Genomic DNA, 12,000 nt, shown 5'->3' with positions numbered 1-12,000 from the left:
CTCAATAAGCTGGTGGTGACAAGTACCAATAAAAAGGTAGAAATCTTGTTAGTCAATAAAAAAAGGGTCTATAGTACCTTTCCGGGTAGGGTCTCTCGTTTTGTGCATGTATTCAAGGTTCAACTACTGCCTTCTAGCTTGGTTCTATAACTCTATATGTCACCAAAGCAAAATCTCTAACTAGTTATTCCCTTTTTGCGTATTTAAGTAGCGATCCCTAACCACCTGTGCCCTAATTAAGGGCTAAGACCTACGATCCACATTAAGAAGAAATTCTTTAATATTTATATAGTTGCTTGCTTGATGATCAAGTGGTACTGATTTCGTATATTTCCTTAATAATATTGTTAATTATCATAAATATTTGATATCTCCATCGTGTGAAATAATATTTAATTTTTAAAAGAGAAATACTAAGAAATCATCCGAATAATTATTTTTTGTCATTATTTTGTCATCAATTTAATTCTTTTAATTTAGTCTATGATGTACGAATACTGACATGGACATGGGACACGACACGACACGAAACACGCCGACACGCGAATTCTAAAATCGACATAGGGACACGCATATATATAAAATATAAAGTAGTTTTTAGATAAATCGTAATGATATTTTGATATTTTATTGATATTAAAATATAACTTAATTTTTTAATTATTTTTAATTTTTAATAAATAATAATATATACTATATCTAAATTTATTTCAAAAATATATGTTAAGAATAAAACTGGACACGCTGACACGTGATGGTATTTAGGTGTATTCAAGCTTGTCCGGAGAAGAATTTTTTACTTTTTATTAAGACACGGTTGGACACAGCAGACACGCGTGTCGTACGAGTATCGGTGAATGTTGTGTCCGAAATATGTCTGACACGCGGATACGACAACTCAGCGAAGTGTCCGTTCTTCATAGAATTTAATAATTCAACAACATACTTTATTTTATATTTTTAAACATTAATAACTAACGAATGACTAAAAATAATAAATTCTGACCTTTAACTAATATATTTTATTTTAAAAATATCTAAAATAATATATATAATCGATTTAGTGATATTTATTAACTAGGGTCTAATATAAAGCTAACCTAGCAGCTAGATTCTGGCTACTTAATTACAAAAAATTTTAAAAAATAATATTAAAAAAACTTATGTGCATGGCACTTGATATATCTATCCGAAGAGCCACCAAGAGACGTATAAAGCCTTACCTCTTAATCTTATTATTAAACTTTCCTTGAATTATTAATATTATCATTAACAAACATTAGTAAGGAGTAGTTGATATTGGTAAGAAATGAATCAATTTTCAAACAGTTCTGGAGGAATTATCAGTCATCATTCCATAATATAATGCATGTAGACTGAATCGGACATATGGTTTAATTAAGTTTATAATTAATACTTATGCATGTACTTGTGTTTACTATTACTACTTCTTACGGCCTTGTTAAAAATAATATAAAATTCAACAAAAAAAATGATATATCTAAAAATTTTAAATTATATATTCAAAATTTAAAAATTATATGATTAAAATTTACATTACTGATCTTTATGATTTTATTGTAGCTCCATTTTTTTCTTGTATAAGTTTGTCGTACATTCGTTTTAACTACCATGGTTGACGCGAGAAACCTAGCTTTGACTCACAGTCAACTATGTTTAGTAGCATTCTTGAGATTTTTCATTATTTTATACGTAATATCTTATTGATCCTCTTCCCTAAATCAAAGAATATAGAGAAGCCGAAAACGATAACAAGGTTAAGACAGAAAGACAGGCCAACAACAACAACAACAACGTAACTAGTATTATTATTATTTCAAGGAGAAGAACATGGAAGTTCATATCTCAAACATGCAGTGGGTCCCCCATGCTACCCTCTTCGACCATATGACAACACAAAAGTGCTATATTGTTTCCCAAACAAAAAAGAGCATAGGCCTCAAAATTTGATGTCATGCACATTTTACACTATCCGATATATAATTCACATGATCATCTAAAACTGGGCTAATAATAATAATCCATGAATCCATCCATGATGAAATTAAGGACTTGATGACATGTTCATTGATGGGTTGCGCTAGTAGTGAATTGGGTCAAACCCATTGATGAGCCTACGGAAGCAAACTTTGCTAGCTCTTGGGGTAGGAATGGTCCTCTACTCATGCCAAGAAAGTCTCTTGTAAAATTATTGTTATGCCCTGCAGCACTTGATGAACCAGGATGATGATTACTCAAAAACTGATCATCAAAACTTTGTGACGAATGCATTAATGCGCTAAAACACTGATCTGGCTGCTTAATACTCTGATCAATTCTTCTTCCCTGTTGGTTTTGGTTTGCATTACTAGCAGTAGTGGTTTGAATGGAAGATGAAGAGGTCATGAGCCCAAAACTTGCACTGAAAGTTGAAGGGTTGTTGGTGGACCCAATTTGCGCTGCCTTCTGAAGAAGCGCAGTGGCTGACATAGGAGAATAAGTTGAAGGTGAAGGTGCCTTTGATGATTGCTTGCTTTGATTCTCAGAATACATAGATGCCAAACCTGAATTATGATCTGATCCCCCACCTTCTTCTGATACCTTTGATGAATTGGGAGCAAGCATTCCAAAATCATTAGGCAACATAGGCATAGGCATGTGCATAACTTGATGATGAGAGCTTGATGATGATGGCATATCAAATTGATTAATCTGATGACGGTTGTTTCCATGTTGTTGGTTCAACCAAAGTGACAAGTTTGGCCTCATAATTTGTTCTTGTTCTGCACCAACCATTCCCATTTCATTATTGAAATCAAATCGAAATCCAACTCCGCCCCCAACATTATTATTCAGAACTCCCTGCTGGGTTGTTGCCTCTTCGCTCTTGAAACTCAGATTCGTCGACGTAGATACCGAGTTCAGCCTCGCACTCTCCTCAGCCAATGCATCGCAAAATGCTCTGTGAGTAATAAAGCTATCCTTCCTATATATTCATAGTTTCACATTTAATAAATAAAGACTTTGTTGAAGTTAGTATGTATTTGCGTATTTCATGTTACGAACCTGGAAAAGAGGGTGCCACAGTCACATTTATATTCTCTGGTGCCGCAGGTTTTGGAGTGAGCTTTCCAATCAGATTGGACAGCGTACTTCTTGGAACACTTTTCGCACTTCCACTTCTTCTCACCATGCTTTCTGCTGAAGTGCTTCTTGATCCCTGTCAGGTCGCCCAGCGCCCTCGCCGGCTCGTGGTGGACGCAGCTCTTCTCCGGGCAGATGTACACCTTCTTCTTCACCTCCTTGTTCGTCCTCTGTCTCAGCTTCCATGGCAGGTTGTGTCCCCTCCTGTGCAGCTGAAGATTCTGATCCCTCTGGAATCCTTTGTTGCATATCTCGCAGATGAATCTGTTCGTCGCCATGAGCGTCTTCGGCGAAAGAGCAATGACTTCGGCATCTGGATCTGTGTGTTTATAATGCAACCAACTTGCTCATTTCATCTATAACAATATGCTATTTAAATGAATCTGATTGATTGATTATTGTTAATTACCTGGTGTTCCTGGAAGGTTTCTCTTCTTCTTGTTGGTGGCTGGAGGGGGATTACTATTAGGTTTAGGTTTAGGGTTAGGGTTTGCGATGGAGTTTAAGTTTTGGTCTTGGGTGAACCCAGCAGCAGCGAGAGAAGTGGATAGCGAAAAGGGGTCACCGGGCAACATTAGATATAAATTGATAATAACTAGCTATATTTGAAGAAAGTAGTAGTAGCTAATGAGACTAGTCTGCAGAAGCAAACAGCAAACTTTCAAAAGAGGGTTTTTCAGATAGTACAAACCAAACCATTAAGAAGAAAACAAACGAGTTTTTGTTTTTAGAGCACAGCCAAGGAGGAACAATCAACATAAATTCTTTTGGAGCAGCTTGATTTTTCAGCCAAAAGACAACAAGGAAGAAGAAAAAAACTTGAACCGACTCACCAGAAATATTAATAAACTAAGTGGTTAGTCGTGTGTATATAGTATTAATGCACACAAGAGCTTCCAAAGCGTGTTGGCCTGGTTTTTTCTCTCTTTTGTTTGATTTTACTTACTTCGATCACTAAGATTATAGAACGGGTATATAGATAACTAAACGTAGCTCTCTCTCTTTTGTGTTAACTGTTACGCGCGCCTAGTCTCTTTCTGAACATCATGTTTTACTGCCATCATATATCTTCGTTCAGCTGTGGATTTTAATGGGCCACCACACTCTCTTTCTTTTTACAGTTCACATGCAACTTGCATACGCAGACATGGACTAGCAGACACACGACTATATATATATATATATATATATATATATATATAAGTAATTTCTATTTTTCTCAGGACAATCACAAACCACAACACGCACATTTGTTGAAGAGTTTACCGATTTGTGTGTTCGAGGAGGACTGCCTTTTCTGTCTAGTAAACAAGTAATTTTAATGTATAGAATGGGGGAGTAGTATTACTAGTATTATTATTATTCTACTGTTTTTTATTTCATTCAGGATAAGAGTATATGTTAAGGTTAGTAGTTAAAAAAATTATAGAAAATATATAAAATTTAAGTTTTGCTAATAATAATTTTAGCAGACACATATTAAAAAAATTATTTAATTAAATTTAATAAATTAATTAATTAGTAGGGTCATATTAACACACACTCCAACAATGTTGGCTTGAAAGACGAAATTACTACTGCTATTAATAATAAGGCTTTTAAAGATATATACTAAAAGCAATACCATTGAGAAGTGATCAATTATTGGAGTATTAATAAAGTTTCTTTGGCAGTTTAAGGTGAATAATTTATATAAGGGTAAAGTATTAAATTGGTTGTTATGTTTGGGTATAATTTTGTTTTGATTTTTAAATTTAAAAAAATTTTATTTAATTTTAATGTAATTCTACCGTAAAGTCAAAGTTAAATAATTAACAGAATATCATATATATGACAGTAGTATAAGAATAAGGTTAATAATCTAGAGAATAAGTACAAACTCTAAAATTACAAAATCAACTGTGCATGTATCAATATATTTATTTATCATTTTTCTTACAATTTAAATGAAATATTTTTTATAGAATTAAGGAGAATGATAAATAAATATATTGATGCATCTACGGTTAATTTTGTGTCTTTGGAGTTTGTACTTGTTCTCCAAATTATCAATCTTGTTCTTGTACTGCTATCATGTAGCATATTTCGTTAATTATTTAATTTTGATCTCACAGTAAAATTACATTAAAATTAAATAAAATATTTTTGGATTCAAATATAACACTTTAAATTTTAAGGACCAAAACAAAATTATACTCATATGTAAAGGACCAATTTAATAGTTAACCCTTTATATAAAATCTCGAGAGCTGAAAAGTAGTGCTATTACTAACAAAAATTATTTTTAGTTTTAATAATAATAATAATAATAATATATTTTATTTAATTTATATTTTTGTGATAATTATATATTTATTATTATTATTATATGTTATAATGACAATTATATATTTTTACAATTATAAAAATTTTAGTTGTCACTAAAAACTTTAACGACAAAACATATAACAGCTATTTAATTCTCGGTAAATATATCAACGACTATATATGTTTATTATTATTAAAAATAAAATAAATAATTATTAAAAGTAATATTTTTTTTAATAGTGTATTAGTATCAACAATATTTTTTTTTTTTTAAGTTTAGCTGTCAAGAACATAAGATCATTATAAAAGTTTTAAATATATATATTGTTTTGAAAAGTTTTAAATATATTTTTAAGTCTTAAATAACATTAACAAAAGGCACTCCTTAATAAAGAAAATTAAGGTTATGATAGTTTGAAAGAAGAAAGAAATCAAGATTAAAATGAGGGGGTGGAGGAAAGATATTGAGAAGAAAAGTTGAGGAGGGGTAACAGAAAAGTTACTTGCCTTTACAGTGGGAATGCATCATGATGATAAGTATCAGACTATCAGGTATGAAATGATTAAACCATAATTACAGTGAGGGGGTCCTTTTTACTCGTTAGCATGTTGATGAAAACGAGAGTTTGTCTGTGTTTTGTGTTTTGTGTTTTGTATGCATGTGTGAGTGGGGGACTGTGGGGCCAAAAAACTCATAAGAATAAGACTATAGAGTATAGTGTTTCTCTTTTCCCAATGCATAGTGATAGGACCGTCCGTGATACCTCTGTCTCTGTCCCCCTCCTCCTGGGGGCCCCTGCTTACACCGCCCAACGTCCCAAAATGTGCGACCCCTCCCTGCTTGTCTTCAACTCCAACAAATATTCATGCTACATAAACATCTTTCACCACTCTTTCACTAATACTAAACAAAAAATTCTATGGTTAATGTACAAAATAATGTGTAGGTTAGTATTTTATATATTTAAATTTTGACAATAAAATTATTTACATTTTCTTTTATTAATTATGTAATTAGTTGTTATTCATATTTATATTTTAATATATTTTATTAATATTTTCAAACAAATGCTAAAAAAATTAATAATTTTTATCAACATTAGTCAATACCTTAATTTTATACTATTATAATTTAAGATTTAGAATTTAGAAATTTAAAAGTTAATTTTTAGTATTTAAAGTTAGTTAAATATTAGTTAAAAATAATAAATTTTATTGATCATGTAGTATTATTTATCTTTTTATTCAATTCACATGAATAATACTTTAGCATTTTTTTTCTCATTATAATTCTTTTTCTTTAATTTCTCATTTCTCTTTCTTTTAAAAAAAATTAGATAAATATATTTAACAATAACTTAACATCATTTTAATATTAAAAATACAAGTTTACGTTAACATTGTCTTTTAATTTTTGGTTCCTTATTCACACGCAACAAATTTTAACAGATATTTTGTTTACTCAAATTTTTCCTTTTATTTTTACATTAATGAAATACACACTTTCTAACAAACATAAATAAATAATAATTTGATATTAATTGAATTATTTATATATACAAAAGAGTGGAAACTAAAAGGCAGTATATAATTAAGTAGTATTGTTATGAGGATTATCTAAAACTGAGTTATTTTTGGGCCTGTGAGGTCCAGATTCTCTTCAGGTAGCACCCGATTTTTAGTGGTGCTGAGGTGTCATCGTCCAAGTTCCTCGTGAGGAGGTGGGGGTGGTACCTGCAAAAGATTTTGATACTTAAGTTAGCAAAGGTTTTAGACAGGTTTTTAGTAGATTGGGTTCTGAATATACCTGAAAGTATCAGTGTATTTTATAGTAGGATAGATAATCACCTTTTTAGAGTGGTTACACCTTTGAGGGTGGATGACCGTTCTTTTTTTCAGGAAAGTTGTTGAGATCTCCCTTCTAAATGAATGATAGATATTTAGGGAGGTTGTTACTTATTTGAATAAGTTGAGCTTTGTACGGCTATTAGTGTGCCCGACCTTTATGAGGTCGGGTAGGTAGGGGGGATGGACCTCTTGTGCGGGCCTCCATTCTTTTTAGGTATGGTTTTACATTTTTTGGCTAGGGTATGAACAGTGCCCTTACTTGAGTATGAGCTTTTATGAGGTTGGGCTCGAGCATTTTGTGAATTTGACACTTCACATCGGGTAAACTGCCTTTCTAGGATAGGCCAGATACTCGACGTACTTTTGAAACGTCACGTCTGTTCGTAACATCACGCACATTCTTTCTACGGTTACCTTGGTAACTGTGCATGCCATTAATGCGGGGTGCGAATGACACTTTTGCTTGTAGTGTCTTATAAATACTCCATTATTTTTTCTTTCTTCTTTTTTTGCTTTTCTTCTGAAACGTTTGTGCCCCTTTCTTCTTCTTCAACCCTTTCAACTTCCTCTTGTGTTCAAGATTTCTTTACCTTGAATTCTTGTTTGGTTGTTTTTGTTCATACAATAGAGACTTTGGATCGTATGTACATTTATCGTTGAAGTGCTCTGTTTCACATTTCTTCTTTCCAGTTTGGTTTTATCTTTTTCCTGCTATATTTCTTGCGTTCTGCTTTCTTGTTTTGCTTTGCCCTACTGATTGCAATTTTTATTCTGGAAATATATTTGCTTTCTTTTGTTGTTGCTAGATTCTAAATGTGGGATTTTATTCTGTATTGTCCTTAAATGGTGTCATTTTCTTATGGAAGATGGTATCATTTTCACATTTTGGAGATTTAGCGTAACTGTTGTGTATTGGAAGGGTTTTATGATGTTCATGGTTGACGTTGACCCGACCTCTTTTGAATTCGTAAATGCTTGTGTATTTTATTCTTTACATCTGGGAGGTTTATGACGATATCTTTAAAGACAACCCGACCTCTTGATCTTTTGTCTTGATTTTTGTTGTTGTTGGAATTGTGGTGATGAATTTTTTTGTTGTATTGTAGGTATAGTTTTTATGTCTCGGTCTACATATAATTCACAACATATCGTCTAAAATCCCGTCTGACCTAACTTAGGTAAATATATCTGTTCTTACTCCTGTCCTTGGTATTGATAATGAGTATATTGAAATCTTTCGTAGACATCATAGGTTGTGTTCGAATCTAGAGGATGAGAGGAGTTATGAGATTGTGGTTGCCAATCTTGAGGAGAGGGTTTATTTCTCCCAACTTGAGAGGTCGGAGCATCAGTGATAGCTTTTTTGCCAAGTTAAGGGTTAGCCTTCCCTTTTTCGACTTCGAAATTGAGGTCCTTAAGACCTGTAATATTGCCCCTACCCAATTGCATCCCAATTCTTGGAGTTTTTTGAAAATATACCAACTTTTTTGTCGAAAACTTGATGTCCGACCTTCTCTTAAGGTCTTCTTTTATCTTTTTGTCCTTACCAAGCCTTTCAGTTCTAAAAAACAGGGCTGGGTCTCCTTCAGAGCTATCTAGGGGAGAAATTTTTTTGCCATCTTAGATGATTCTTTTCACGATTTTAAGAATTACCTTTTCAAGATCCGTTTTGTTGAGGGTATTTGACCTTTCTTTTTAGGTGAGGAAAATGAGCCTATTTTACCTTTATATTGGGAAGAACATCCTGTAATAGTTAAGTATAATATGGACAACTTAGATATGGTTGAGAAAAGTGAAGTTGGTTTGTTTCAGAAGTATTGGAGATGAGCTCCTTATCTGAATACTAAGAAATTTTTAGAAAATTCCAATCAACTTCAATCCGAACTAGGTAGTCTTCTTTTTATTTTCAAACGTAGCTTTGTTGACTTTGTTTTTATGGCAAACATGATCCGACCTTAATGTCCTGCAAATAAGATGACTCCCAAGTCAACCGCGATGGAAACACTTCGGACTATAAGAAAAAATGTTGTTGCTCGAAACATACAATTAAAAGAAGTCGATGAAACCACCGATCCCTCCTCCCCTTCGAAATCTGACTCGGGTGCCTCGGTATCTTTAAAGACTACTCCTGATCTGACTCCCTAGCCAACCCTTCCTCTGTAACGACCCAATTTTCAGTACGCCTAGTACATACCAGAAACTGAGTGCTACCAATTTGTCATCCTATATATTATCTATTATTTATTATATGAGCCTGATTCGCTGTTAAAAGCGTAGTTAGTTAGCGAGGTACTTTTTTTTTTTTGAAAACATTTGGATTAATAGACAGATTCATTCATAATCAACTCACAGCTGATAACAGATAAAACAGTTATAAGCAACCACACATAAATATATCACAAGTAGCTAGCAACATTCAGTTATCCAGCCTTTATTAGAGTATAGACCTTTAGTTAGAACACCCCTAGGTATAGCTAGATAATAGCTATATACATATACATACATACAACATCCCAGGTCCTGACCTGTTCAAGAGGTCCCTAAGCTGGCACCTAGGCTAGCCTAGACTCTATACTCACCTAGTCCCTCTAAACTACTAAAGCGAGGGAAAGTACGTTCTAAGTCTTCACAACTCAAGTCAGGTGGAACGTCATCAAACGATAGAACATCATCTGCTACTCCTCCGCACGATCAGACTTTTCCACAGGACGTTTCTCTGGTACCTCATGAAGTATCCACAAAATAGGAATCTCGTACACAGGATTTAGGTTAAAGTGCGCATACGAAGGGGTGCAGACGTTGGCTGGTCTCACAGTATTTACATATAATCAGAGAACGATATTCACCCTAGACTCAGAAGACTATCTAGAGCAGAATCATCTTCTTGCGAACGGTCATCAGCGAACTATGGTAAGGTACTCTTACTTCCATCTGAAGGGGGAAGGGAGAGAGAAGGGGTAAGAACTGGGGAGTTCCTAGTAGGGTCGGGGTTATTAGTTACGTTCATTAATTCTATATTGTTTAGCAGACTATTAGCAGAATACAAGGAAGCAGTAATTAGAAAACACAGATAAGTAGAGAAGATAGAGAAAACAGATAGCAGAACACAAACAGAAGAATACAAGAAAATATCACAAGCGCAGAGAATGGAATACAAACAAGGAAAGCATACATTCATACCACAAACATAACAAAAGAAATGCGCAACCAAGTATGATGCATGTCTAGCCCTAGTGCAGGTAATGAGCTCATCTGTCGGTTACTAACCCGCTCCCGACGTTATCCAACAACCTCTGTCTGGATAAGGCTTTCCTATTGGCTATACCCCTGTGTACAGGAAATAACCCCTCTGCCACCACAGGGCCCACTGCACGCAAGAAATAACACATCTGCCACTGCAGGGATGTACGCCGACACACCTTCTGTATACAGGAAATAACCCCTCTGCCACTACAGAAATGGAACAGGTGGTCACGGTACTTCTGTAGCAGGAAATAACCCTTCTGCCTTACAGAAATAAAATATGGATCTGTACCGTAGGAAAGCGTTCTCAGTGATCACACCATTATCTATCTGACTGCCTCACTGCAGCAGATGATCATACAAGTATATCTGGAGTTGCCTTAACGCAACAAATGAATAAACACATCTCTTGGGTTGCCTCACGCAACAAATCATCACATAATCATTCTCATTATCATCATTCATCATCTTCTCATTATTCATCATCATTTTCACATTCTTATGCAGTACCTCTTTCTTTCTCTGTTCAATCATACTGTACAAACTTTATATCTTTCACTTTTACAACATCTTAATTCAAACCATTTCTCTTTATCACATTACTCTTTTCTCTTTGTCTTTTTACTTTGCTCTGATTACTCTTTTCTTTGTATTCCTTTATTCTGCTCTGGTTATTCTGTTCTCTGTGTTTCTTTACTCTGCTCTGATTTTTCTGTTTAACGTATGTATTTAAAGCTTATGTAAATTTCGGTATGAATAGTTAGTCTGTCCCAAGTATAGGTTCATTAAGTCTATACTGAAACAGTATAACTTTTCATATAATACCTAACCCTATTCGCAAATTCAGGACTAACTATGTTGCCCTAGTTTGTTCACTAGTCTCTGTCTGTTTTTCTATCATTAAAACTTTACAGACTTTTTCTTTGATTTTTATCTTTTCTTCAACTTTTTATCTTTTATTTATCTTTGTCTCACTAATATGTTTTTACCACTCCCTAAGTGTTTTATGAAAGTAATTATGAGATTCTGTGCTTAAAGTTGTCTTTCTAAAGCTTTTACAGAAAACTGCCTTTTCTGTATTATTTTATTATTTTTATTAAAATATTATTTTTAATTAAATATTATTATTTATTATTTTATCATTAAATTTTGGAAAATTAACTTACTTTTACTTTTAACCTTTAAAATTCACTTTTTACCACCCGTAACTTTTAATATTTCTACTTTTACCACCCTAACTTTTAGAAATTACTAAATAACCCCCCAAACACCAAATTAATTACTTCCTTGCCCTTTTATGAATCAAAAGGTGTTCTTCATTGTTCTTCATCACACTCAAAGTGTTCTTCGTGTTCTTCGTATATTCTTCAAATTCTTTCTCTGTTTTTACCCGTTTTTCAGTCTTTTCAGCAACCGATTTTTATCAAAATTCAAAATAAATTTCCAGCCACTAAAACC

General features: G+C 33.4%; 1 protein-coding gene across 1 annotated transcript; it reads right to left on the bottom strand.

Annotated features, from left to right (window-relative positions):
* Window positions 1–1,805: 1,805 nt before the first annotated feature.
* On the bottom strand, window positions 1,806–4,293 carry LOC112759138 (zinc finger protein JACKDAW). The gene is made up of 3 exons (XM_025807959.3): window positions 3,554–4,293; window positions 3,067–3,463; window positions 1,806–2,986 (listed from the first exon to the last, which is right to left on the bottom strand). Exons 1-3 carry the CDS (start codon window positions 3,717–3,719, stop codon window positions 2,086–2,088), a joined length of 1,464 nt encoding a protein of 487 aa, XP_025663744.1. The 5' UTR covers window positions 3,720–4,293; the 3' UTR covers window positions 1,806–2,085.
* Window positions 4,294–12,000: the final 7,707 nt, after the last annotated feature.

This window comes from Arachis hypogaea, chromosome 16 (assembly GCF_003086295.3).
Source record: "Arachis hypogaea cultivar Tifrunner chromosome 16, arahy.Tifrunner.gnm2.J5K5, whole genome shotgun sequence".
NCBI classification, from domain to species: domain Eukaryota; kingdom Viridiplantae; phylum Streptophyta; class Magnoliopsida; order Fabales; family Fabaceae; genus Arachis; species Arachis hypogaea.
The sequence above is the reverse complement of the archived record's forward strand: the minus strand, read 5'-3'. Positions and strand labels throughout refer to the sequence as shown.

What these genes read in the sequence shown, in the direction of transcription:
- LOC112759138 (XM_025807959.3), bottom strand. Translation starts at nt 3,719, where the DNA reads ATGTTGCCCGGTGACCCCTTTTCGCTATCCACTTCTCTCGCTGCTGCT. An exon ending in AAACCTTCCAGGAACACCAG is followed by an intron (nt 3,464 to 3,553) that starts GTAATTAACAAT and finishes ATAAACACACAG; the next exon opens with ATCCAGATGCCGAAGTCATT. An exon ending in TGTGGCACCCTCTTTTCCAG is followed by an intron (nt 2,987 to 3,066) that starts GTTCGTAACATG and finishes ATGAATATATAG; the next exon opens with GAAGGATAGCTTTATTACTC.